We start from the raw sequence: 27,987 nt of genomic DNA on the forward strand, positions 1-27,987 counted from the left end.
AGATATTGTTTCCTAGCCATAGCCGGTATTTTCTCGGCTAAGGCCTGCCATCGGCTTAGAGCCTCATGGCTGATAAAAAGTCAAAAAGTACCTGCAATTTAACTACAGTCAATTACTTATGTTAATGCTCAAAGTCATTAATCATTTGAAATGGACAAGCAATGTGAGCGATTCAACAGCGGACCAACTAGGAGTAATGAGTTTAGTTAAGGTAGGTAGGTATAGTGTGAATCTGTGAAGGTCATCCACATCAAAGAGTTCTACTGGAGTTTACAAGGCTGTGTTCACATAGGCAGAAAATCATCACAATAGTGTTTATTATTTACTAGCTGATGCCCGCGGCTTCGTCCGCGTGGATTTACGTTTTCCAAAATCCCGCGGGAACTCTTTGATTTCAAGGGATAAAAAGTAGCCTGTGTGTTAATCCAGGGTATAATCTATCTCCATTCCAAATTTCATCCAAATCCGTTCAGCCGTTTTTGCGTGATTGAGTAACAAACATCCAAACATCCACACTTTCACATTTTATAATAGGTATTATTAGGATTAGGACTAGAGACCCGCCTCGGCTTCGCACCGTTGCTATGTCACTCAAGAAGAATGTAGCATCCTATTGGTGAAAGAATTTTCAAAATCGGTTCAGTAGTTCCGGAGATTGCTTCCTTCAAACAAAGTTTACCTCTTTATAATCTATACTAATAAATAGAATTGAAGTGTCTGTCTGTAATTTCGAAATAACTACCTCATATCAACTTAAACAACAAACTCATATTATGGTTATTTGAACTTTGAATTTTACCATAACTGAATCACACGTTTTTAAAATTTTTGTCTGTCAGTCTGTCTACCTGTTCGAACGGGCTAATTTTCGGAACGGCTAAACCTATTTTGACGAGACTTTCACAAACAAGTAGAGAATTAACCAAGGAGTGAGTGAGTGATCGGTTGATGATGATAATTAATACGCTTTTCACCAGCTGTTCATTTTGGCCAGTACTAGTAAAGTCAACTAAATTGGTAAGTAATTGCAAATATGACTTACTAGCTGCCTAAGAACATCCCTTAGTTAAAGAAAACTCGAAGATTTCTTCTGTACAAACCCTAAGGATGCAATGATGTAACGTGCACTGTGGACATTGATGTCATACGTACTGTTACGAGTGTGTGTAGTAACGCTACATGAACTACAATCGTAATTTATTAGTGTGTAAGTCATTAGATATTTAGGGTCATATAGATATTCGATAGTTTTAAAAATAAATTTAAATAAAAAACTGTCTAAGAAAAGCTTTTTTTTTGTACTAAAAATAATCCGAACAATGAAACCATAGATAATAATTTGGTCTATGAATGAAACTATGTTGAATTTAAGTACAAGTTTGAAGTCTTAGTTAAAACTTCTTGTCCCACAGCCACACATTTTTTGTGTGCAATAAAGTATTTCTATCTATCTACCTATCTATCTATCTAATGACAAATTAGTTACAGTATGCGGCAGAAAATAACGTACATCGGCCTTTAGAATGACATTTCGGCTTTGTAGAGCGTTGTCTCTGTCACTCATCGTTTTGTCGATTTCAACGACAGAGACAATTGCTCTAAAAATCCGCTATCTCCTTCTAAAGGTCGATGTACATTATTTTCTGCCGCGTACTGTTAGGCTAAGATCTATAGAGCACACTTTGACTTTGCTCAGACTTGAGTTTCAGTTAAAACGAGAACAATAACGCAACAATATAGCGCTGTCTCCTTTTAACAGTATCTTAAGTCTGAGCAAAGTCAAAGTGCGTTCTATGGATCTCAGCCTAAGTGCTAGGAATCCTTACCTTTAATAATTTCTGTGGAGGATATGATGACGTCATTTTCGTCCATCCTCGCTTTGTAGCACAACAGGATGGCTGATTTCTTTATCTTGACTGATTTCTAAACCCCCCCACTCCCAATGTGGCTTTTGGCTTTTATGTTGATGGCTGCTTGGTGGAATCCATTTTGGATTTTCGATATGAGTACACCTGTAAAGGAATAAAAGACATGATTTTCTCTACGTTAGTGCAGTAGGGTTTCTGCCTTCATGGTGGTAGATGAAACACCTACTCATGGTGCTGCTTGAGTGCCTGGGTATTGCAACCAACACACAAACGCTTCACAGCGCTACCTCAGATCCTCAGCCTAGCGCTCCGGGAAGCCCTGGTTGGTTTACTTGGTTTCTGGAGCGATTTTGGATGACTGGAGTGAAAACTCCAACAGTGAGGGGCAAGACGGAAAAGCTTGAGTGTGGATACCTGCCTATAAACAAGAAAGAACAAAAGGTCCTCTCTGGCTTTGTAAGTATGGAAGGGTTCAGGTTTGACTTTCTACTAAAGACTATTTGGAAAGCAGCAGGTCTTGTCTAGTAGGGTTCATACTTAATATCCGCCAAGATATTGTCATGTAAGGAACCAATAAGAGGTTATAGACTACTGATATATTATTATCTAATTCGCACCGCTAAGATTTGGAACACCCTTCCAGCATCAGTTTTCCCCTCCAATTAAAATATGGGTACCTTCAAGTCAAGAGTGAATAGGCATCTTCTAGGCAAGCGCGCTCCATCCTAGGCTGCATCATTACTTGCCACCGTCTGATTGCAGCCAAGCAACAACAATACAATATTTAAAAAAAAATCGGCCAAGTGCGAGTCAGACTCGCGCATTGAGGTTTCCGTACTACAATCGTATTTTATCGACATTTTGCACGATAAATCAAAAACTATTATGCCTAAAACTAAATAAAAATCTGTTTTTGAATGTACAAGTAAAGCCCTTTCATATGATACCCCACTTGGTATGGTAATTTTACTCTAAAAGTTGAAAATAGCAATATTTGTTGTGAACACAACAACTATGTAAACAAACAGATCATAGACAAGGCACTGGGTCTGTGGTCTACTCAAAAGACATTGACAGTGACAGTGATACGACATATAATGTGACAGCCTGACATTAGGCAGGAAACGGACTAACAAGCTTGAGATGAATTTCAACACGTAACGTTAACGGACTTTTACATTACATCGATTTCAATACACAAGTTAATAAAGGAAAACTCAAGATTCCACAAACCCAATTGCGACAGCCAAGAAGAACGAAGGTTCGAAACTTACCAGCGCCTAACCAACAGCCCAAGGTACAAACAAGTGGTCCTTCGAACAAAGAAGAAACTCTTCGATCTTCCAAGAAATCGGCAGAAAATTCGCAGCAGAGTGGACCCAGAAGCATAACGGTCGTCCAAGCCAACTTCTGGAGTGAGTCCGTTCCTTTATCTTATTTCCTAACAATTCCTAATTTCTACAATCTTCATATTAATATTGCCTCATTTCCGTTACGTACGTGGAATATTTCCTCATAGTTAACTAAAAACCATTATTGCATCCTAACATTCATAGAAAACCATAATTACCAAATTACAAAACGGATTGCTTCAAATCCGACCGCAAACGAATCCTCTGTTTTCCCCCTTATTGTGTAAGTTTCGAGTTTCAACAAAGAATAATGTGAGGTTAACTTATTTTGTCGGATCAATTTTAGACTATTTATCACATCAATTGCGTAGTTTTTATAAAAAACAGTTAGTAATTAGTTCATAATAACGTTATTTAGCCTTGCTACAGCAAAATGAGCGAGGCAAAAATCAAAGATCTCGTCAAAAAGCGGGGATCAATAAAAGCAAAATTAACTCAATTTTCATCGTTTCTAACACTTCTACAAACCAGTGAATCATTGAGTGAAGTGCAATTTAAAGAGTTAGAGTATCGGTTTCGGAAAATTGAGCAACTTTATAGTGATTTCGACACATTACAAACAGAAATCGAAACGCTTACGGAGCCCCCAGAAACAGCCTATCAGGATCGCGAAGCGTTCGATGGCACATATTTTAGGCTTTTGTCAGAGGCCCAAGTGCTGCTCAGCCCACAACCAAACACACATGGGCGTCGGTCATCCATTTTAAGTGATGATAGCATACAAAGCAATGAGGAACGCAGACATGATTTTGTAAGGTTACCTAAGATAAACCTACCTCACTTTGATGGAGATTATCAGCACTGGCTCGAATTTAGAGACACCTATCTTTCTCTAATTCATAACAACAATTCCATAAGCGACATAAACAAGTTTCATTATCTCCGGGCAGCGCTTAAAGGTACTGCTGCTTTGACAATTCAATCATTAGAATTTAGTGCAAATAACTATAAGTTAGGGTGGCAATTGCTTACTGAGAGGTATGACAACGAGCGTCTTTTGGTTAATCACCACCTTCAAACGTTATTTGATTTAGAACATATACAAAAGGAATCAAGTCACTTATTGCGGAACATGGTCGATGTAACTAATAAGAACTTGCGAGCTCTTACGACACTAGGAATGCCCACTGACCACTGGGACATATTAATTATTTTCATTATGACTAAGAAATTAGATTCCACTACCAGTCGTGAGTGGGAAGAATATCGAAATGGCCTCGGAGGCACACCCAACTTACAACAATTTACAAAATTCATTACTAAGAGAGCTGATTTACTAGAAACACTACAGGATAACAATAAATACAAACATAAGTCAAACATTGCAACATTTTCAGACATAAATAAAAACAAAACACAAACTTCTTACACTGATCATCAAAAACCATACAAGTGCCCCTTTTGCTCTCAACTTCATTTCATATTCAGCTGTGAAACATTCAGAAAATTGGATGTTGAGTCTCGTACAAAAAAGGTCACTGAACTGAGTTTGTGTAAAAATTGCTTAAGGCCAGGACACACATCGAAGACCTGTAGATTAACTCACTGTAAATACTGTAACCTGAAACACAACACGCTACTGCATGACAGCTCTAAGGAGCCTACAAGCTCAGCGATAGCGCTGTCCACAGACATAACCTCAATATCTTATCAGCCAAATGTATTATTATCCACAGCTGTGGTGCGAGTTCGGGATGCCAGAAATGAGCTACACACAGCACGGCTGTTGCTTGATAATGGAAGTACTGCCAATTTTGTTACAAAGCAGCTCAGTGATAGGCTCGGGATAGTAAAGAAGCCTGTCAGCTCTACAGTTAATGGTATCAACAATCAAACTTCTTTAATATCAGAGTCTTGTAAATTAGTAATTGAATCTTATTATGGTGGCTATACAGAAGCCATAAGCTGTTATATAATTGCAGAAATAACAAAATACTTACCCTCTGCTTACATAGATACAATGCATATTCCTATACCTAAAAACATTCAGTTAGCCGACCCGTCTTTCAATGAACCATCAGAAATTGATATTTTAGTAGGAGCTGAGGTCTTTTGGAGTGTCCTAGGTACAAACATAATCGACTTAGGGAAACATCAGCCAAAGCTTCGCGATTCAAAGTTAGGATGGCTCTTATCAGGCTGTCTTAGCCATAATAAGACATCTCAATCAGAGACTTCAAACAATTTTTGTCACTTTATTGGACAAAATGATGAATCTTCACTTACACGTTTCTGGCAACTAGATTCTGTATTACCTCAGCATAGCATGTCTCTAGAGGAAAAGGCATGTGAGAAGATCTTTGAAGACACCACTCGGCGCGACAAAGATGGTCGATTCATAGTAACAATTCCCCTTAAAGAATCGCCAGAGGTGCTTGGAGATTCTTATAATCTTGCTAAGGTTCGCTTTCTTTCTTTAGAGCGGCGGCTGGATAGGGATGCAAACCTGAAACACTTATACACACAATTCATTCAAGAATACATCGATTTAGGTCATATGACTCTTAACCAAAGCATACATCAACATACATCTAACTTACCCAACGTCTATTTTCCTCATCATGGGGTACTTCGTGATTCTACAACCACGAGGTTACGAGTGGTCTTTGATGCCTCGGCTGCCACTTTAAACCAAAAATCATTTAATTCTATACAGATGGTAGGTCCCACCGTACAGGACGACATATTTTCAATCTTAATACGCTTTAGGCAACACAAAATAGTGGTTTCTGCTGACGTTGAAAAAATGTACCGTACTATTTACATAGAACCAAGTCAAAGGTCACTTCAACAAATAGTCTTTCGGTTTCATCGGCACGAGGCCCTACAAACTTACACTCTTAATACAGTGACATATGGCACAGCCTCAGCCCCTTATCTGGCTACAAAATGTTTAGTGTCTCTTGCGGATGAAACCGAGGACCTTGCAACTCAACGTGCCATCCAACATGATTTTTATGTGGATGACTTTTTGTCCGGAGGTGACTATACAGAATCGGTCATTACTCTTTGCAAAGGTGTAAGAGACACTTTAGCCTCTGCAAAAATGAACTTACGCAAATGGCAGTCTAACAGTCTTGAGGTCTTACACGCTATCACTGACATAAAGGATAACTCAGAAAAATCCCTTGATTTGAAGTTGAGTGACAGCTCACCTTCAAAAACATTAGGTCTTCATTGGAATTCAGTTTCAGACAATTTAAATTTCATCATTGACATAGACACAAAGAAAAAGCTAACAAAGCGCAATATCATTTCTATTATCAGTCAAATCTTCGATCCTTTAGGTCTTGTTGGTCCATGCGTACTATTAGCTAAACTTGTTATACAAGCGTTATGGATTTGCAAATGTGACTGGGATACTGAAGCACCTGCCGACATAAAAAAGGACTTCTTAGATATTGCAAACACCTTTCATATTTTAAATTCAATCACAATTCCTAGATGGGTGTCATGCAGCAACCCATCTCTTATTGAAATTCACGTATTTTCAGATGCATCCGAGCGCGCTTATGGCGGTTGTATTTATGTAAGAACGGTAGATGATAATGGGTCAGTGAATGTTAGACTGTTAACTTCTAAAAATAAGGTCGCGCCCATTAAGCCCAAAACTACAATACCGCGTTTAGAACTATCCGCAGCGTTGCTTGCCACAAGACTCTGGAAAAAGACAGTTAGTGCTCTTACAATCAATGTCCATCAACACTATTTCTGGTCTGATTCAACAATCGTATTGTCATGGTTATCAAGTTCATCTTCGCAAACAATTCAGTTCGTCAGAAATAGAGTTGGTGAGATACAAGAAAGCACTAGCGGCCAGAAGTGGAACTACGTGCCTTCCAAGTCTAACCCCGCGGATCTTGTTTCTCGTGGGGTGAAGGCTGATTCCATCAGCACAGCCGCCCTGTGGTGGTCAGGGCCAGAGTTTTTGCATGAAGTGGACATCAAATTTCCGGAGATACACAAAAACTCAGACACTGTATTGTGCGCAGTCACACCACAAAATACAGAAGACGTTAGTGAAAACAGAGTTCTTCAACTCATACATAAGCATAGTAACTTCAACAAAATAATTCGAATCTTAGCTTACGTGAATAAATTCATACACAATTGTAAACACAAACCCAAAACGAATCATCTTACCCTCAACGAACTTGAAACATCTCGTAAACTCATTTTACATCATGCTCAAAAGGAAATGTTCCCTGAAGAATATTTATTGTTAAAGAATGATCAATCTTTGTCATCACACAGTAAACTTAAATCACTTTCACCATTTTTAGATTCTGACAATCTCATAAGAGTAGGTGGTCGTTTAAAAAATTCTTATTATACTTACGACGTCAAACATCCCATTCTTCTTTGCTCCAAACATCATCTCACGAAAATTTTATTTGTTTTACAACATAAAATTCTTATGCATGCCGGCCCTCAGCTTCTTTTATGCACGGTTAGACAGAACTACTGGCCTATTAATGGAAGGAATCTAGCCAGAAAAACTGTACACTCTTGTGTTCGTTGTTTTAGATTCAAGGCGTCTTCAGTTCAGCCCATCATGGGAGATTTACCCAAAGAGCGAACGCAACTGGAACATCCTTTCATTAACACAGGTGTCGACTATGCCGGGCCGGTGCTTATACTCGACCGAAAGGGCAGGGGGGGTAGACTTACAAAATCTTACATTTGCGTATTCGTATGTTTCGCAGTAAAGGCAGTACATCTTGAACTCGTAACGGATCTTACAAAGGAGGCGTTCCTGGCTGCTCTGAATCGTTTCACATCGAGGCGAGGAAAACCTGCCACCATATTTTCCGATAACGGGACTACCTTCATTGGAGCGTGCAATGAGCTCGCTCAGTTTCTTAAAAATAGCTTAGAGTTCGTGCAATGTCAACTCATCGACCAAGGTATAAACTTCAAGCGTATCCCGGCGTATAGCCCTAACTTCGGCGGAATTTGGGAGGCGGCTGTCAAATCCGTGAAACACCACTTACGCAGAGTACTTTCCTTAACCCACTTCAACTATGAGGAAATGGCCACTTGCCTGGCGCAAATAGAGGCAATCTTAAATTCTCGTCCTCTTACCCCCCTATCATCCGATCCTTCCGACCTCTCTTACCTATCTCCAGCACACTTCCTCGTCGGACCACCTCTTCTATCAGCAGCTCATCCAAATTTGCTGGAAAGGAACATCAATCGACTCCAGAGATATCAGCGGGTGGAACAACTTCGCCAACATTTTTGGCAGAGGTACTCCTTGGAGTATGTCTCGTTGCTGCAGACGAAAACAAAATGGAGACAGTCAAATGGTCAACTCAAAGTTGGGTCTCTCGTCTTAGTAAGAGACCGCACTCAACCACCTCTTCTGTGGCTTATGGGTCGAGTTACAAAAATCTTCTACGGTGGAGACTCAGTTGGAAGAGTTGCCGTACTACTCACCAAAAAGGGCACAATTACACGGGCCTACAACAACATCTGCCCTCTCCCTACGGACGACATCAGCCCGGGGGGGAGCATGTTGTGAACACAACAACTATGTAAACAAACAGATCATAGACAAGGCACTGGGTCTGTGGTCTACTCAAAAGACATTGACAGTGACAGTGATACGACATATAATGTGACAGCCTGACATTAGGCAGGAAACGGACTAACAAGCTTGAGATGAATTTCAACACGTAACGTTAACGGACTTTTACATTACATCGATTTCAATACACAAGTTAATAAAGGAAAACTCAAGATTCCACAAACCCAATTGCGACAGCCAAGAAGAACGAAGGTTCGAAACTTACCAGCGCCTAACCAACAGCCCAAGGTACAAACAATATTTGTTCATGAACACATTTTAATTTTTTTCTTGTGATGTAACCACAAATTCGCGGTTTTCAGATTTTTCCCTAAATGTCAGCTATAAGACCTACCTACATGCCAAATTTCATGATTCTAGGTCAACGGGAAGTAGCCTGTAGGTTTCTTGACAGACCGAAAGACAGACAGACAGACAACAAAGTGATCCTATAAGGGTTCCGTTTTTCCTTTTGAGGTATGGAACCTTAAAAACGATTAAATAAGCTATGGAATTTGGAAATTACTTAAATCTATTACTTTTATCCAATACAACTAATGTTTGACATGTATTTCTGTGCCTTTTGTTTGGTCAACTCATGCACCTATTGTATGTTGATGGTACTATCTTAAAAACCTAGCAGGTACCAAAAACAACTGTACAAAGTTCAATTGCAACTGAATGAATGTAACATGACAAACAAAGTCACATACATCCATACTAATATTATAAATGTGAAAGTGTGTCTGTCTGTCTGTCTGCTAGCTCTTCACAGCCCAACAATTTAACCGATTTTGATGAAATTTAGAACAGAGCTTACATCCCCTGGATGAACATCAAAGAGTTCCCTTGGGATACTTAAAGACCCATCCTTTGTACCGAATTATATGATATTTGGTATTTAAAGGTAGTTTGCATCCGGGAAATTGACATAGCTACTTTTGATCTTACTGGATTTTAAAAAAACACAAGACGAAAGAGATCTTATTGGAAGATGAAAGAGATCCTTACTGGATTTTAAAAAAACACAAGACGAAATCGCAGGCATCATCTAGTTTTTAAATACACATAAATAAACATTGGCAAACAGGTGCAAGTAATGTGATTCCTATTTGAGGAACCAGTTAGAAAGTAGTGCTTGATACCTGTTCAGCAGCTCGTTATATAACCAATCAAATCAACTAAGATCCATTATATATAGCCTCAATGGCTCAACGGGTAAAGGAGTGGACTGGAAACCGAAAGGTCGACGGTTCAAACCCCGCCGTTGCACTACTGCCGTAACTACTCCTAGGACAAGCTTGACGCTTAGTTGGAGAGGAATGGGGAATATTAGTCACTAGCTTATGCTCGCGACTTCGTCCGCATGGACTACACAAATTTCAAACCCCTATTTCACCCCCTTAGGGGTTGGATTTACAAAAGTTATTTCTTAGCAGATGCCTACGTCATAATAGCTATCTGCATGCCAAATTTCAGCCCGATTCGTCCATTAGTTTGAGCTGTGCGTTGATAGATCAGTGAGTCAGTCAATCCCTTTATATATTTAAGTCCTGTTTTTAAACACGTCATTTTTGAGACTATTTTTATCCCACTTTGAACCGGTTTTCATTGTAAAAATATTTTGTAAAATTATGGCTACAATAAACAATTATTTATTTAAAAAAAACTGAGATCAACGTAACTGAATCAAGACACTACCTACCTATATTTAAGACTGATAAATAAAATTTAACCCCCGCCACTTTTATTAGCAGAAATTGTCAATAACAAAACTTTCTATCCAACTCACCCTGTGAACACAAGACGCCTATAATCTTTTTATATGGCAATCACTACCCATATTATAAATGCGAAAGTGTGTTTGTTTGTTGGTTTATTGGTTTGTCCTTCGATCACGTCGCAACGGTGCAACGGATTGACGTGATTTTTTGCATGGGTATAGATAAAGACCTGGAGAGTGACATACTTTTTATCCCGGAAAATCAAAAAGTTGCCACGGGATTTTAAAAAACCGAAATGCACGTGGACGAAGTCGTGGGCATCAGCTAGTATTTTGATAAACTGCAGCTTGCAATGCAGTACAAATTGTACAAGTACCTTCCCCCACACATCCAAATGTTTTCTGACAGGAATTCCTGATAACAATACAGCCAGCCTTAGGGAAAAAAGGTTCTATCTTGGATACATTTTCATCATCATCATCTTGATCAACCCATCGCCGTGGCTCACTACAGAGTACGGGTCTCCTCACATAGTGAGAAGGGTTTTGGCCATGTGCGGATTGGTAGAGTTCACACACCTTTGAGAACATTATGGAGAACTCTCAGGCATGCAGGCATGCATGATACAGTTTACTTGCTAGTATACAAGATTAAGTTTTAAACAAGATTAAGTACTGGTACTCAAAAGGTTTTCTTTTAATTACATATAAAGAATTATAATTTTAATCTTTCAAATAAGAATACTATTATAAAAATACAACGCATTGGGTTGTTAAATAATAGACTTAAAGCCAAATAAATAGGTACATGAAAAGAAAGTATGCCTGATTCAAATTTCAATTTTATTATTTAACTTAAATTGTACTGTGTCTACAAAAGGCATAGATTAATTACATACCACTTGTTCTAACACTGGTCAGGCCAGGTGCTACCGGCGTTTAGTGTTAGCCTTGATTGTTGACAAATCACAACAGATGTAACACAAAAACTCACTCATTTAGCACCAAACTAACTTCACAACTATTTGAAACACTTAACTGATTGTAACTTGAGAAACAATGACTAACACAACAAGAACTAATAACATATAAACGTTATTTATCAACTTTTACTCTCATGCTCTAAAGTGCCGTGGCGCAGTTCTGATCATCAGCTTTGTGTAGGAGTATTTAATACGGCGTGGGTAGATTCCTTACATAAATATAAGGTCATATCAGCTCTAAACTCGGTCCGCAAAACCTTCGATGCACTCTAACCGAATTCGGACGCTTTGTTTCCCAATTTCTTGAAACAAAACCACACCATACCGATATAAAAACTAATGAAATAAAACTCAACGTAACATGTAAACAAGTGCCGGGTGTAACATCACAATAGTAATTGTAGTAACAAGGTCACGAATTTTCGTTCAGCCTCAATACAATTTAAAATTATCTCCGTTTAGCATGTGATGTGACGTATTTTATTCCAATTCAATCCGTATCACCGATCCGAATAAACTCGCCATAGAACAAGAATTACTCCAAGGAAACTCGCGGTCTCGCGCTGGTCTGTTGTCTCGCAGTCCAACCACAGAACACCCTTGGGTTGGGTTGGGTCCAAGTTCCAACTATGTGCGACAAGGCTCTTTTGGCGCGTGGCCAAAATCGGAACTAACACCGCCATCTTGTGAAGTGTCACGCTGTCCCTTAAACGCGGTGTTGCTAAGCATAAATCTAAAATTCACTGTTTTTGTTAAATATTATAGCCATTCCCATATGTACATAACATTACGATAATAATTAATATCCTCATAATATATACAGCATAAATGAGGACCTGCATCTTATAGCTATATTTAGCACTAGATAAATATAGTATTTGAGTTGGTAAACATGACAAGTTACAAATCCATGGCCATCCATATAAATGATTTTATTATTCTTTCTCGATTTTGAAACAGGGACGGGTTTCCAATTTCTCATTCAGCTAAAATTAGGTAAAACTTACTTGATTTCCGACATTGACATTTTCAATATATTCCCTAAAATTAAGGAGATTTTATTTGCTGGCAGCCTTTATTCTATAACTACGCCCCCCCTATCAATGCACTCTCTTGGCACTCGAATGACATTGACAGGGGGGCGCTGTTGAGAACAAAGCTTGGAACAAAGGCTTCGAGTCGCTTAGAGTCATTAGAGTGCTTAGAACCCTAGTACCTATACAGTCTCAGTGATCTGTGCTTAGACAAGCCACATTCAAACAAGAACAAAGGAGGACACGGCAACATTAGTTCCAATTTTCGCCACGCGCCAAGATATCCTTGTCGCACTATGAATTGGCATTAAGAGAGACCCAATTATTGTCTATGGTTAAATTAGTTCTACCATACAATAAAAGATGGCACTTTATATCTACTTACTGTTTATCACTGTTTATTTATTATGTCGTAATATTAGTGTACCTACATTTATTTAATAAATTATTGAATTGACAGCCGCCGAATCCAACTCGGTTGTGCAGCGTTCGAAGCTTCGAAATGTCTTCTTGTCCAAAATTCCTGTGCTTGAAGACCAAAGTCTTCGAGTACATGGTTCTAATAACTATGAGCCTTATAAGAAAGAGTCACTCAGCGGGCGATGGACAGAGCTATGCTTGGAGTTTATCTACGTGATCAAATCAGAAATGAGGAGATCCGTAAAACAAGAGTAACCGACATAGCTCAACGGGTTGCGAAGCTGAAGTGACAATTGGCAGGACACATAGTTCGTAAAACCGATAGACGTTGGGGTCTCAAGGTGTTGGAATGGTGACCTCGCACCGGAAGACGCAGCGTTGGAAGACCCCCACTAGGTGGACGGACGACATCAGACGAGTCGCACATTCAGGCGGCGCAAGACCGTGGCGTGTGGAAGTCCCTACAGGAGACCTATGTCCAGCATTGGACGTCTATCGGTAGATGATGATGATGATGATGAAAAGTGTCTTAAGTTGATCCTAAAATGATAATTGACTACCAAAAATTTGCCAAAATTTTATGCGATCGATAAATGCAATAAAAATGCAAGCGTTTTCACCGCGAAAACACTACACGCCATCTATTTTAGTTCATGAGCTGTGACTGTGAGCTGTCATAACGTCACATATATTGACAAAAAACTCTTTTCTTTTTTTAATCCATAAGTACTAATATTAATGCGAAAGTGTGTCTGTCTGTCAGTCCGTCCGTCTGTCTGTCTGTTAGCGATAACTTGCATCCACATAGGCTACTTTATATCCTGAAATATCACAGAGTTCTCACGGACTATTAAAAACCTGTAGGTACCTACAGAAGTCAAGCTACTAACTTCATATTGCTATAGTCCGCGACAGGTCCAGATGGCAATCGGGGTAAGAGGTGGGGGGACGCCCTGCACAGCCGCACGTCACCCGCGCTCGCCCACACCGGGTTAGCGCTGTGCGGGTGTGCGGGGCGTCCCCACCCCGATTGCCATCTCGACCTCTCGCCTACTTATACGTGGGACGGTTTTAGAGTTAATAAAAAACAAATTGAAAATTTGGATAGATTTTATGATAGAAAAAAAAACAAAATATTTCGGAGACTCAATGTTAAAAAAAAAATCATTTTATTATTTTACTTATTGATATAATTTATTGACTACTTTACACCTTTCCATCGCTGCCACCACTGCACCGATAAGAGCTGATCTGAAGCCTGAAATCAAAAAGGTAATTTTTAGTTATTACTGCAAATTGCAGTAAAAATTTGTACATTACATACAAACTAATGTAATAAAGGAAGATTTTTATTTATATAGCGGTGATAGTATTCGGGGGTCGGAGGTTCGATTCCGGACATATAACTTATAGGAGTCATAATTTATATGCGCTCTACTTTAAAAAAAATTAATATCACTTGCTTTAATGGTGAATAAAAACATCGTGAGGAAACCTGCATGCCCGAGAGTTCTCCATAATGTTCTCAATGTGTGAAGTTTGCCAATCCGCAGTTTGGCAGCGTGGTGGATATTTAGGCTAAGCCCTTCTCATTCTGAGAGGAGACCCGTGCTCAAAAGTGGGCCGGCGATGGATTGATCATGATGATGACGATGAAGACTGCAACGAACCCCACCACCAATTACCGAATCTATTAAGATCGGGAATTGATGTTGGGATCTATCTCTCTTCCGCGCAGCAGTGTCCAAGGTGCAGATAGCCCTAATGATTGCCAAACTCCGATAGGAGCCGGCATTTCAAGACGAAGAAGAAGAATAAGATCGGAGTTCAGGGATAATAAAGGGATGCCCATTATATGCCATACCGTTCTTGTAGTGATAGGTCCCCTCCGCAGTGGATTCTGCTGGAGAGATGGTGTTGTCCTTCATGGCGGCCGGGTGTCCACCGTTACGCAGCATGGCAGCTGAGCCCAGTGTGGTCTGCGTGGCCAAACGCAGAGCCAGGTACCGTGGTAGACCGCAACGGGCCTCATTGTCGGCTAGTGATTCTCATCAGACATAATTAAGATACGGGTGCACATTATGCCATACCGTTCTTTTCTAAGTGATAGGTTCCCTCCGCAGTGGATCCTGCAGATGTGACGTTGTCCTTCATGGCGGCCAGGCGTTCGCCGCAGCATGGCCGTCGAGTCCAGTGTGGTCTGCGTGGCCAGACGCAGAGCCAGGTCCCGTGGTACCTGGCAAGGGACCTCATCCTCTCTCAGAGACAATTAAGAAAGGGGTGCAAATTCCTACCGTTCTTTTCTAAGTGATAGGTCCCTTCCGCAGTGGATCCTGCAGGAGAGATGACGATGTCCTTCATGGCGGCCGGGTGTTCGCTGCAGCATGAACGCCGAGCCTAGTGTGGTCTGCGTGGTCAAACGCAGAGCCAGGTACCGTGGTAGACCGCAACGGGCCTCATTGTCGGCTAGCGATTCTCATCAGACATAATTAAGATAGGGGTGCACATTATGCCATACCGTTCTTTTCTAAGTGATAGGTTCCCTCCGCAGTGGATCCTGCAGGAGAGATGACGATGTCCTTCATGGCGGCCGGGTGTTCGCCGCAGCATGGCCGCTGAGCCCAGTGTCCAGGTCCCGTGGTACGTGGCAACGGAGCTCATCCTCACCTAGACTCTCAGAGACAATTAAGAAAGGGGTGCAAATTCCTACCGTTCTTTTCTAAGTGATAGGTCCCCTCCGCTGTGGATCCTGCAGGGGATGTGACGTTGTCCTTCATGGCGGCCGGGTGTCCACCGTTACGCAGCATGGCTGCTGAGCCCAGTGTGGTCTGCGTAGCCAGACGCAGAGCAAGGTCCCGTGGTAGACCGCAACGGACTCCACCTTCGGCTAGCGATTCTATTAGCATGTAGATCTGAAACACCACAATTTGTGATTTTTAAAAACCAAACTGTGAGTTGTGAAACCGTATCGATCCTTGTTTTCCATTACATTTACAAGTTAGCCTGTGACGGCGATCTCAGCTGGTGATAAGTGATGATGCCATCTAGGATGGAAGCAGGCTAATTTGGAAGGGATATGACAGTTTAATTTTAATTAAACCTTATCGGTTTCTATACGGCGGCATCGTACCGTACCGCTAAATCACTTGGCGGCACGGCTTTCGATCCTGCCTAGAATCAAGACTATAAGAACCCTACTCTAATGTGACAGAAGCACGTCTAGAGTTCAGAATTTTACTTATACATAGGTCGGTCCGATCGATCCCCTCACAAGAGCATTTAAGTAGGTAGACCGTACTCAGCTTCTTCTCAAGTTATTATCGAGGAACAACTGAGAGCATAGCAACCACCATGGAATTATTCCAGGAATATGTAAACATCTTAACTCTAGAGTTCGAAGACAATAGAGCGTATGACTCACATAAGCTGGCCCGCTGCCACTGAGAGCAGTAACAGCATCCATCTGGTACTCTGGTACTTCTTCGCAAGTTCCTACAGCGCGGAACAGCTGAGCAGCCACCTTGGCGTCGTCTGCCGTTGCTCTGGACCCTCTACTCAAAGCTGCAGCACCTTCATTGACTAGAGCAGGTGTGTTTGGCATCACCCGGATCACGCGAGCTTCTATTGGGAGAACCTGAAATAGAATGAATTGTATCCATACATACCGTTTAACCGATTTTGATGAAATTCGGTACAGAGTTAAATTGCAACCCGGGGAAAGACATATAAGCTACTTTTGATCCCGGACAATCAGAAAGTTCCCAAGGATTTCAAAAACCTAATCAACGCGGACTAAGTCCTAAATTTACCTTTTCAATAGTTCCTGTGGACACCCCCATAGCTACCGATATGAACAGCTTGTTCTTCGACGCAGCCAGGTCTTTCACATCTTGCAGAGCTGGCACCACCACATCCGGTTTGACAGACACTATCACCACCTCTGACCTTTCTACTACTGGTATGTTTTCAAACAGTGCTGTTGCTCCCAATTTCTGAACAGAGAGGAAATAATTTGTTTGATTTAATACCGGCAAAGCTGTAACATGCTTGGCAAAACCGTCCCAGAAAATAAAAGGTGAAGATGCGGCTTAAGATTAAGAAAATGACCTTAGCCCTCCTCTTTCAGCCGCTTCGCGCCACCTTTTTATTTATCGCAAATTCATGTCATCGTGCTGGATGAGTGATCCCATAATAATAATTGTCACCATTTTCAAGGAGTTTTCCTCTCTCGACTCGTGGTCGGTTGAAATAAATACCCCGTCCCGCAACACGCAGGAAAAAAGGTATTTAAAGTATACGTCCCCATATTTTTAAAATAAATGTTATGTTTTGCTAGATTAATCATGTACCATAGTGTGTGCTATTCCGGCTGTGTGCTGTGAACGAAAACGGTATCTCCTATTATAGTACCTACTTTGGATATTATGATTGAAGAATGTGGTGCTGCTGCTGCAATATATTAATGCCGTTTTCAATCTACATATATAAAACGACAAATGACTGACTTACTAACTGACTGATCTATCATCGCTCTAACTCTATCACAGCTCAAACTACTGGACAGATCGGGCTGAAATTTGGCATGCAGGTGGCTATTATGACGCAGACAAAGAAAGGATTTTTGAAAATTCAACCCCTAAGAGGGTAAAATAGGGGTTTGAATTTTGTGTAGTCCACGCGTACGAAGTCGTGGGCATAAGCTACTATAAGAATATGTGCCAAATAATTGTTATTTGTTATATTGTAGGTACTAGGTACTTTCACAACAATGGTGTGTCATGCCGATGTGTGGTTTACCTTGAATGCCTCAGCGGAGACCAAATCCGATGGATGACAACTCGCTGTGATTTCATCTGCTTTTGCCAAACCTGCAAATATGACAAACAAAGTCAATTTTCCTCCATTATTGTAATATGTATGTATTTTTGACGATCTCCCTGGCGCTGCAATGGTGCGTTAGCAGTTTAGCACTATCATATTATGTTCTGTGCCAATGGTGAGCACTATGGTATTTTAAATGGGAGGCTCTGGGTTCGATTCACAGCAGAAATAATTTGGAAATTTATAGTTTATAATTAAGTATTTTGGTCAGGTCGCGTAAGAGGCTTCGGCTGTGGTTAGTTACCACCCTGCTGGCAAAGGCGTGCTGCCAAGAGATTTAGTGTTCCAGCTTAGGTGGTACGTTGTGCAGGTAGATAGGTTGGTACTTTTATTTCGTCATTGTTTTTAAACCTAATACTAACCAGCTGATTACGTTTACAAACATTGATAAATACGATAAGATTAGTATATAAATAATAGTAGGTAGTAATATTAAGTACCTACTATAATTAATGCAATAGTTGGGTCGTGGTTGGAACAAATGGGTACGAAAAAATTGTCTTGATTTCAAAAATAATACCTACCTAACCTAATCATTCAATTAAAAAAACCTTTTTACTTTTTTAAAAACCGGCCAAGTGCGTGGCGTGCCACGCGCAGTGTAGGGTTCCGTTAGTCACGATCATTATTATAGCTGACCTAGGATAGTGCTTTTATTTTATTTATGAATATTGAGGATATTTTGAATTCCATTGTTTTTCACGGTTCACTTCCATAAACGGGCCCACAAAGGACGATGGTAACTGAAGAAAGAGTCATAAAATCCAGTTTCACAGGGGAAGTTGGAAAAAATATTATTAGGATTACGATCAATCACAAATACAATAGATACAATAAAACTATGATATACATTAATATGCAACTCATAATGTCTACGTATAACAATTAACCTCGAAAACTCCTTAACCTGTGAAAACTACTTATAGCCATGATAATTATGTACTTACCAGCTGATATGAATCCGCTTGCCAAGGCATACGCCAACCTTCCACCGCCAATAAAACCGATCTTCATTGCTTCTTTCAGCGATACTGAAACAATATGAATTCGTCACTTACCTTAGTATAGCTAAGTTTATGTATGTAAACAGAATTATGTAGTATATTATACAGATATGTATATAGGTATATATATTTATATATATTTGTGTATTATTAGAATGTAATGTGTATGTAGTCTAATTTATAATAATATAATATACCTAGGGCCATTTTCGGCTGCCGCACCAACCCGTGCTTTCGTGATTCCTTTCGTCAAAGGTTGCCTGGAAGAGATCGCTTTAGCGATAAGGCCGCCTTTGCATGCTACAGCTATTAGATTAAGATCCTGTATTGTGTTTTTTCAATGTTTACTTTGTGTTGTGTGCAATAAAGTGTAAATAAATAAATAAATAAATAGCTTGGCCGCAGATAAGTTTGGCCATAGGAAGTAGCAACTAACTTTAGTGTCCGAAAAGCTGCTAGTAGGTGGGTACTTTTTTAATCTGATACATGCGCTTGCGGCTTGACTGCAATCTCACCTGGTGGTAAGTGATGATGGTGATGATGCAGTCAAAGATCGAAGCGGTCTAAATTGGAAGGGGTATGATAGTTTTATTAAACCCATATCCCTGATCGGTTTCTACGCGACATCGTACCGGAACGCTAAATCGTTTGGTGGCACGGCTTTGCCGGTAGAGATAGTAATCAGCCACAACCGAAGGCCGAAGCCTCCCACCAGACCAACAGAGACACTTTAGAAATCATAAATTACCAATTTGCTCCTGCCGAGAATCATGGACTGTAAGTAAGTATATGTGTGTCTGTATATGAAAAAATCATCAAAAAATTAAAAATCTCCTAAACGACTAAAAATCGCTGAGCATACATGAGTGATTTGGATACCACTTAATATAAGGTAGGTATTTAAATTTTTCTTTTAAACGTCACATCCCCGGCCACCCGGTATGTTTCAAGTTAAGTAGAATAATAGGTACCTACCTGTTCCTGTACCTAAGCAATAATCATTTTACGCAGTTTATGACCACTATCTAAGCTTTTCAGGGGGCTAAAGATAATTGTATGAAAGACAATGCGTTTTATAATCCATTGGGCTTAGTTTCAAGAGCGGAACAGTAATGGAAAACACTTCTATCGTAAACGTTCGCATTCGCACTAGTGATAACCTGCAAGAGGGCACCGGCCATTTGCGTAATATTGTGATATATAAATTACCCACTTACTTATCTATAAAAAATCAGTCCTGTGCGAGTTAGATTCGGACACGAAGGGTTCTTTACCATCGTACAAGAAATAGCACTTTTGTTTTTATTTTTATTTTTATGGCAGCCATTTTGAAATTTAATTATTTGTTTAGTATTTGTTGTTATCGCGGCAGTAGAATACACATTCTTTCAAAATTTTAACTCATTACCTATTACAGCTTACAAGATAAAGCTCGCTGACAGCCAGACGGATGGACGGACGGACAGCGGAGGCTTAGTAATAGGGTACCGTTGGCATCCTTCGAGTACGGAACCCTAAAACTGATCAAGCGTCTCAGAGCCCAGAATATTCATATATAAGGAAGGGTTTCGTAGCCATGCCAGTGGTTAAATAAAAACTTTGGTGGTTATTAAATTTCCTTAGACGAAAGTTTTTTTTTAAATCTCTGTATAATACCATGCGAAAACCCAATAAATATTTTAAAATGTCTATTTAAGGAGGGGGTGTAAATCAAATTTTATTTTCGACTCTGATTTTGCATTTTCAGCCTGTACCTAAAGTACCTACTTAAATCCTAAATGCCCTGATTTTTACACCAGCTCTGTGTAGTGGTTCTTTAACTGTGCAATACAATTGGTTGAAATTGAGAAGGAACCTCCGCTAGGGTAAACTGAAAATCTTTTTTTGGGTTAGTAACACTAGAATCTACATAGATGATGCCCGTGATTTCGTCCGCGTGGATATCTCATGAGAACTGGAAAAAAATCCGGGACAAAAGTTAACTTATATCCGTCTGAGAGATGCAAGCTGCCTCTGTACCCAATAGGCAATAACTGATATTATGTAAGCGACTTGGCCTCAACTCTTTGATTTTCTGAGATAGAAAGGATGAAAGTTGTCTCTGCTCGTAGTTACCCGTGAAACTCTGTACCTACCCGTCAAAATCGGTTAAACAGCTGACGAGCCGTGAAAAGCTAACGGACAAACAGAAACACTTGCACATTTATAATTAGTAGGTACGGTTAATTTGGATTTTCAATAAAAATAAACTTATTTTAATATCTTAGCGTAAAATTTAGGAAGACTTACATCACGGTTGTCACAAATGTGATAACGCGACGTGCTCCTTAAACAGAGCTTGTTCGCGGACTGCTGGGAGGTTATCTGTTATCACTTGTACGATTTCTCTGTGTACATACACTTCATAAAAAAAACCGGTCAAGTGCGAGTCAGGATCGCGCAATGAGGGTTCCGTACTACAGTCGTATTTTTTCGACATTTTGCACGATAATTCAAAAACTATGATACATAAAAATAAATAAAAATCTGTTTTAGAATTCACAGGTGAAGACCTTTCATAATAATATGATACCCCACTTGATATAGTTATCTTAGTTAGAAAATTGAAAATACTAATTATTAGTTCATGACCACAATTTAATTTTTTTTGTGTGATGTAACCACAAATTCACGGTTTTCAGATTTTTCCCCAAATGTCAGCTATAAGATCTACCTAACTGCCAAATTTCATGATTTTAGGTCAACGGGAAGTACACTGTAGGTTTCTTGACTGACAGACAACAAAGTGATCCTATAAGGGTTCCGTTTTTCCTTTTGAGGTACGGAACCCTAAAAAGCATGCATTTGACTCACAGCTTGCTTACTTTTTGGGTTCCGTATCTCCATAGAAAAAAGGAACCCTATAGGATCACTTCGTTGTCTAAAAATAGACTAGGTAAGCACATCTAGATTAGATATCTATGTCATCATATTATTTCTAATTTACGTCATAATATTATGTAGGTACTAGCTGACCCGCCCCGGCTTCGCTCGGGTGGAATTTAGAAAATAGAGGTGGGGGTTGAATTTCCGAAAATCCTGGAATACGTATTTCTTCATTTTTGACCGAAAACCCAAATACCAATTTTCATGCAAATAACTTGAAAAATTACGTACTTTCGTACAAACTTTCATCCCCTATTTAACCCACTTAGGGGTAGAATTTCGAAAAATCCTTTCTTAGTGGATACCTACTCTTTACAAAGAACACACCCTCAAAATTTCATGTCTCTAAGACCAGCGGCTTAGGCTGTGCGTTGATATATATGTCAGTCAGTCAGTCAGGACTTTGAATTTTATATATACAGATTATGAAGGTATTTATGTACCTATGTGGTTGAAGTCAATTTACTATATTCGACCTTGTCGCCAATTTACTTAGCAAACTGCAATGGGTGATAATAGGAATGCAAGCGACTGCATAAAGTGCATTTATTATTATAATACCACGTTTTCAAAACAGTACTAGGCTGCACAAATTTAAATAATATTCTTTCAGGGCCAATACCAATCGTCAAAGGACTTAAGGGCGTTTGTGCACTCATTCGTGAAATCACGGATTCCGTAAAAATACGAATCGAATGAGTAGGTACGTATTTGTATGACGACGACTTCGAAGAATCACGGATACGAACCGAATATGGGTGAGTGCACAAACGCTCTAGAGCTACCATACAAATAGTCCTATGACAACTTCGGAACGTGTTTTCACGGACTCGGATCGGATGAGTGCGTAACCACCGTTAAAGTACTTTTTGGTCGATTCGATTTTTATGCTATTCTATAGTTTCTCATAGTTTCTAGTGCAACCTTCTGGAATAATCAGTATTTTTGTTCGTCTTATTCGTATTCATTATCTAAATATATAAAAGGAAAAGGTGACTGACTGACTGACTGACTGATCTATCAACGCACAGCTCAAACCACTGGACGGATCGGGCTGAAATTTGGCATGCAGATAGCTATTATGAGGTAGGCATCCGCTAAGAAAGGATTTTTGAAAATTCAACCCTTAAGGGGGTGAAATAGGGGTTTGAAATTTGTGTGGTCCACGCGGACGAAGTCGCGAGCATAAGCTAGTTAAATAATAAATTAAAAGCAAATACTACTTAAGTAATACCTAGGTTATATTAACACTTAATCACTCTTAGTACTATGTGACGAGTCTACCATAGTTTCTCAAACTTTGTAGTGTAGCACAATCCCCAAAAAAGCAAACAGATCTTTTTTAAGTAAGTAATTTTTTTTATTGACAACCAGGGATGTAAGTCCATGGTTGTCAATAAAAAAAATAACATACAAGGTAAATAAAATTAAAGTAAGTTGTTATAAAAAAAACTATTGAAGCAAAAGATTATAAACACTAGGTATGTTTATAATCTAAATATATAAAATGAAAACGTGACTGACTGACTGACTGACTGACTGATCTATCAACGCACAGCTCAAACTACTGGACGGATCGGGCTCAAATTTGGCATGCAGATATCTATTATGACGTAGGCATCCACTAAGAAAGGATTTTTGAAAATTCAACACCTAAGGGGGTGAAATAGGGGTTTTGAAATTTGTGTAGTTCACGCGAACGAAGTCGCGAGCATAAGCTAGTATTATATAAAGCCCTTGTGCACAATGAACAGTCGTGTTATTTTTTTTTGTTGCTTTTTTCAATCAATTGCTGTCCCACTGCTGCTGTGGCGACCGTTGGCATAATTTTTATGACATTGAACTATTTTTAAATGAACTTACAGCTACCTTATTGATTTCACCTTCCTTATTAATAAGACGAATGAGTGTCTTGTCAAATAGCTTAAAAAATAATTTCTTGTTCCTTGAAAACCCCTCATAAAGCCAAAAGTATTCTTTAGTGAACAAAATAATTGTTTGAGCGAGGGAAGCGAGGTCTCTGAGTCTACTTGAATGGAATTGCACTTGTCCGTCCATCCGTCCATCTGCCACAGCCTTATAACTTCTGAATTACTGAGCGTAATTACTTCAAGTTTAAACATAATATGATGCCCTTCAGCCGAATATTGGATAAAAAAAAAAAAAAGCTTTATTTCAGTACTAATTTGACGCTCTATTTCAAAAACGGCTGCATATTAGAAACTGAACTTGTGTACATATAATTTCAGTTGTATCCTGCACTTGAATAAATTACATAAAATTAGATAAATATTGTAAAGAAACGGAATTATTTCATTTTTAATTGGCATACATAATTTCACAACAAATGAATAATAGTAAAGCGAACTTCTTGCCTTATGAGAGCAATAAGGCATTCTTAGTTCGGGGATATCATTATATTATTACCGTAATTATAAGGCCTGGGCGACATTATGTAGCGGAGAATCACTCACCAAAATTCTCTTCGGAATTTTTTCCGCACAGTTATGGATGCATTCCTAACATTTCCATACAACACATTTTAAGTAGAAATTCACTCCTATTTAAATTTATTAAAGATTTGATTTAAAAAAATTGGAAACGGAGGAAAGGAGTATATCATAGTAAACAGTAGAGCTTTTTTACAATATACAAGTAATTTCTACCCTATTTATTAATACGATATGATGATTTATTAATAACTAGCTTATGCTCGCGACTTCATCCGCGTGGACTGCACAAATTTCAAAACCCTGTTTCAAAACCCCCTTAAGGGTTAAATTTTCAAAAATCTTTTCTTAACAGAAGTCTACGTCATAATAGCTATCTGCATGCCAAATTTCAGCCCGATCCGTCCAGTAGTTTGAGTTCAGTTTGATCAGTTAGTCAGTCAGTCACCTTTTTCTTTTATATATTTAGATCAATAGAAGTCATTGATTTAGATACACTTGTTTATTTATATCTGGAATTAGGTAGGTGCTTAGTAGGCATATCCTGCAAAATTTCCTATGTTGACCAAGTTACGATTAGGTACAGACCTATTATGCTAGTTGAATATATCAATTACATATTTATAAACAGTTTTGTAAATATAGATAAGAGTAGTGATATATTCTAGGTGTATTATTTACAAGGCCAACAAGTTGATCTAATGACGTGCTGTGCATAAGATGTAAAGTCCAGTATTGATTTGCATGTTTATGATGCACCAGGAATAATTTCCCAGCAACTAGATACATTTAGATAATGCAGACCTAGACTGCAATCTATACAATGTATAATTTCATCAGTTATTATTTAAGTATTTCTATTAAATCATCATTTAGGTCGTTCTCCACATCGAATTTATTTTTTCCTGCGATAAAAACCATAATAAGTATTAACAATAGGTACTAGACGATGCTTGCGACTTCGTCCACATGGATGTAGATTTTTTAGTAATCCCGTTTATTTTTCGGGATATAAAGTTGCCTATATCCGTGTCCGGGATGCAAGTTATCTCTGTACCAAATAGATGGTGTCCGCAACTTTGTTCACCTGGATTTACTTGAGAGAAAGATTTTAATAGGCTAAGAACAGATACCGAATATCGATTTCCGTAAGCTTTAGCAAAGTTTTCTGTTGGTTGTCTTTGGAAATAGTAAAAAAATTACGATTTCTTATGAAAATCAGTGGTATTTTCGAACATGGTACTGTTTTTCTCATATTATTAAAATGACTGAGTGGCCAATAAAAATTAAGTCTATCGAAATACTTATAAAATCTTTATTGAGGTACAAAAGTTTCCATTAGCAAAATTCTATTTACTTTAACGTAAAATAATAATTTTTTATCCAAAAGATAAGCAATTTATTTACGACATATCGTTATCTTTTGATAATAATATATAACATTCACCGTACCTACTTGTAAATAAGTTCGATGTTCTTGATAAATAAAACTTAATAAAATTGTATTGTTTAACCTACTAGAAGTAATTAGTAAATCTAAATTTTTTAGAAGAGGATTTGAGAGGACACCTGTCACCTAGTATGGATTCTATTTCACTATTTATCGAAGTAGTTCTTCATCTTAATACTCATATATTGTTAAAATTTAGAATTTTAAATAAATAAATATTATTATTTAAATATAATAATTGCGTTTCGGTATCACGGTTAGTTTATTAAAATAAATACTTAATAGGAACACAAGCATATATTTTTATATGCTTAGATAGGTGGTAGCCAGACATGCATTCTTACACTTGCAGAGAAAAAGACTTTGGAAACTTATGACTGAAGCTTAGAAAAAGTTAAAAAGCACGACTTAAGAAGCTAAAACAGAAACAAATTGACTCAGAATCGAAAATACTTACATTCAAATCGAAATTATATTTAAAAATAAATTTTGACGTACATACCTAAGTTTGTTGATAGTTTCTTTGTTAACACTGTTTATACCAAGGTGTTAAAAAATTTAAATAAATTATCTTTATTTGCAAAAATAATGGTCACAAAAAATGTTTGACCACTAGCTCCCAAATAAGTAAAAATTGTGTCGTGCGAACTAGTGCCTTCCCTGTTAGGTACATTTGTTCTCACTTTGCAACCACTTATTTTATTATCTAATTAACTTAATCATGTACAAGGATGAAAAATAATACCTATAAAACTAAATTAATTAAACTATGTACTAATGCTAAAAAAGGGGGAAAAAATACTTACGAGTAATCATTTTGGTGTTTGGTATCCGTTAAAAATATACAAACTTAAGTTAAAATTAAACAAAATTGTCATTTAATTCAGATCTAAGTTACACCTCAAATTCACTTCTTGAATCAAGCGTTGTCAAAGTTGGCACTTTTAGTTATTTTATTTAATATTTTTTATTCATATTTTAAATCGTTTATTGGGACTTTTCATAATTGTTGTTAAATGCGTATCGAGTACTAGAACATTGTGCACTGTTCAACTAGCTCGTTATAATGTCCTCAACGAGTTAGGTACAGACAAGGAAAAACGCTTTATAGGCACTATTTATTAGTGAAATACATAGGGTAGGTAGTAGGTACATATTATTACAATCATGTAGAGAAAGTAAAATTATAATAAATTATGTTATAACTAGCATCACGGGTGCTAATAGCCTTCTTGTCTATAAGTACTTAATTTAAAATATAATACGATTTTTGACCCATATTCTATATAGCACAATGAAAACATTGAAATCTGTTGCGTAGTTTAAAAGAGCTAAGCGTACAGAGGCACAAATGGCGGAAAGTAATTTTTATACTATGTAGAGATGTGTGATATAATATTTCTAATATATATAGATAAATTGAAAGAAATTGTAGGGTTTGAAGGGAGTTTTTCGCTAACTGTACCTGATATTAATGTATGTTGTGATAAAGCTTGTTATCTATCAGAACGTTAGTGCACGCAGCTACGCACCCGGCCTGTGGTGGTCATCGTCATTAGAATGAACTTCAAATTACCAGCAAACCAAATGTTTGCTTGTTAACCAGATGTATCTGAAATCCTTTCTTAGTTTATGTTATAAAAATAACTTGCATGCAAAAATCCCAAGCTTCTAGACGTAGCGATTTACACTATATGTACCTACTGATAAAATATGCCAGTCAGTAAGTTGACTGACATACTCGATTTCTATTGTCATACTGCTATGTCAAAAACTCACTCCCCTAGAGCCAAAGAAAGAAAGAAAATATTTTTCATACCTACCATGGGCGTATTACACACGGTGATAATTAAAATAGTTTTGATATTGGGAATAGGTTTGATATTGGGAACATGCATCCTACTTATCTATGATTTTTAACATTATTTATATTCTTAGCTTTTGGATAAAATGTAGTTCTTTCAATAAAAAATATTTTTTATATACGAGTAGGATAATAATAGTATATATCCCCTATGAGTCAAGTCAAGAGTGAAGTTTGGGAAACAGTGACCTTTACATAGAAATAAAAGAGAGATATCGTTGAGATGCATTTGGGATGTCGTTGAGCCTTTCGTACAAGTACTAAAGGCTCAACGACTTCTCTAAGTAGGTAGATAATGACCGCGTTATCGTCTGGATGGATTTAGATTTTTTTAATCCTGTGGAAATTCTGATTTACCGGGATGAAAAGTAGGTATCCAGTGATTCATGCTTCATGCTATAAGT

At 38.3% G+C, this 27,987-nt stretch overlaps 3 protein-coding genes across 4 annotated transcripts in view; 1 reads left to right on the plus strand and 2 right to left on the minus strand.

The window, feature by feature from the left end:
• Positions 1 to 12,112, minus strand: part of LOC117993274 (dual specificity protein phosphatase CDC14C-like) — a 28,986-nt gene extending 16,874 nt beyond the window's left edge. Inside the window, exons 1-2 of the mRNA XM_034981030.2 lie at positions 11,472 to 12,112; positions 1,827 to 2,012 (exon numbers count right to left, since the gene is read on the minus strand). Of these exons, the coding sequence (XP_034836921.1) occupies positions 1,827 to 1,872 (46 nt within the window). The 5' untranslated portion in view covers positions 1,873 to 2,012; positions 11,472 to 12,112. The remainder of the gene's footprint in view (positions 1 to 1,826; positions 2,013 to 11,471) is intronic.
• Positions 3,654 to 9,101, plus strand: LOC138403954 (uncharacterized). The gene is made up of 2 exons (XM_069506326.1): positions 3,654 to 4,179; positions 7,987 to 9,101. Exons 1-2 carry the CDS (start codon positions 3,654 to 3,656, stop codon positions 8,802 to 8,804), a joined length of 1,344 nt encoding a protein of 447 aa, XP_069362427.1. The 3' UTR covers positions 8,805 to 9,101.
• A 1,989-nt stretch (positions 12,113 to 14,101) lies between the features above and the next one.
• On the minus strand, positions 14,102 to 26,786 carry P5cr-2 (Pyrroline-5-carboxylate reductase-like 2). Of its 2 annotated transcripts, none has more exons than XM_034981031.2 (7): positions 26,526 to 26,786; positions 18,838 to 18,921; positions 17,807 to 17,877; positions 16,819 to 17,001; positions 16,431 to 16,643; positions 15,720 to 15,921; positions 14,102 to 14,267 (listed from the first exon to the last, which is right to left on the minus strand). In XM_034981031.2, the coding sequence occupies exons 1-7, from the start codon at positions 26,533 to 26,535 to the stop codon at positions 14,191 to 14,193; spliced, it is 840 nt and encodes a 279-aa protein (XP_034836922.1). In that variant the 5' UTR covers positions 26,536 to 26,786; the 3' UTR covers positions 14,102 to 14,190. The 2 variants fall into 2 exon arrangements, with proteins under 2 accessions (XP_034836922.1, XP_034836924.1); XM_034981033.2 differs by lacking the exon at positions 26,526 to 26,786 and adding an exon at positions 21,184 to 21,339.
• Positions 26,787 to 27,987: the final 1,201 nt, after the last annotated feature.

The sequence above is a fragment of the Maniola hyperantus genome, chromosome 23 (genome assembly GCF_902806685.2).
Source record: "Maniola hyperantus chromosome 23, iAphHyp1.2, whole genome shotgun sequence".
Taxonomy (NCBI): domain Eukaryota; kingdom Metazoa; phylum Arthropoda; class Insecta; order Lepidoptera; family Nymphalidae; genus Maniola; species Maniola hyperantus.

Excerpts from the sequence above, each read along its gene's own strand:
- LOC138403954 (XM_069506326.1), top strand. The coding sequence starts at position 3,654 with ATGAGCGAGGCAAAAATCAAAGATCTCGTCAAAAAGCGGGGATCAATA. Across the intron at positions 4,180-7,986 it reads TCTCCGGGCAGCGCTTAAAG|TAAAGGCAGTACATCTTGAA; the intron begins GTACTGCTGCTT and ends TATGTTTCGCAG.
- P5cr-2 (XM_034981031.2), bottom strand. Across the intron at positions 17,878-18,837 it reads AAGCGGATTCATATCAGCTG|GTTTGGCAAAAGCAGATGAA; the intron begins GTAAGTACATAA and ends TCATATTTGCAG. Across the intron at positions 16,644-16,818 it reads CCACAGGAACTATTGAAAAG|GTTCTCCCAATAGAAGCTCG; the intron begins GTAAATTTAGGA and ends ATTCTATTTCAG.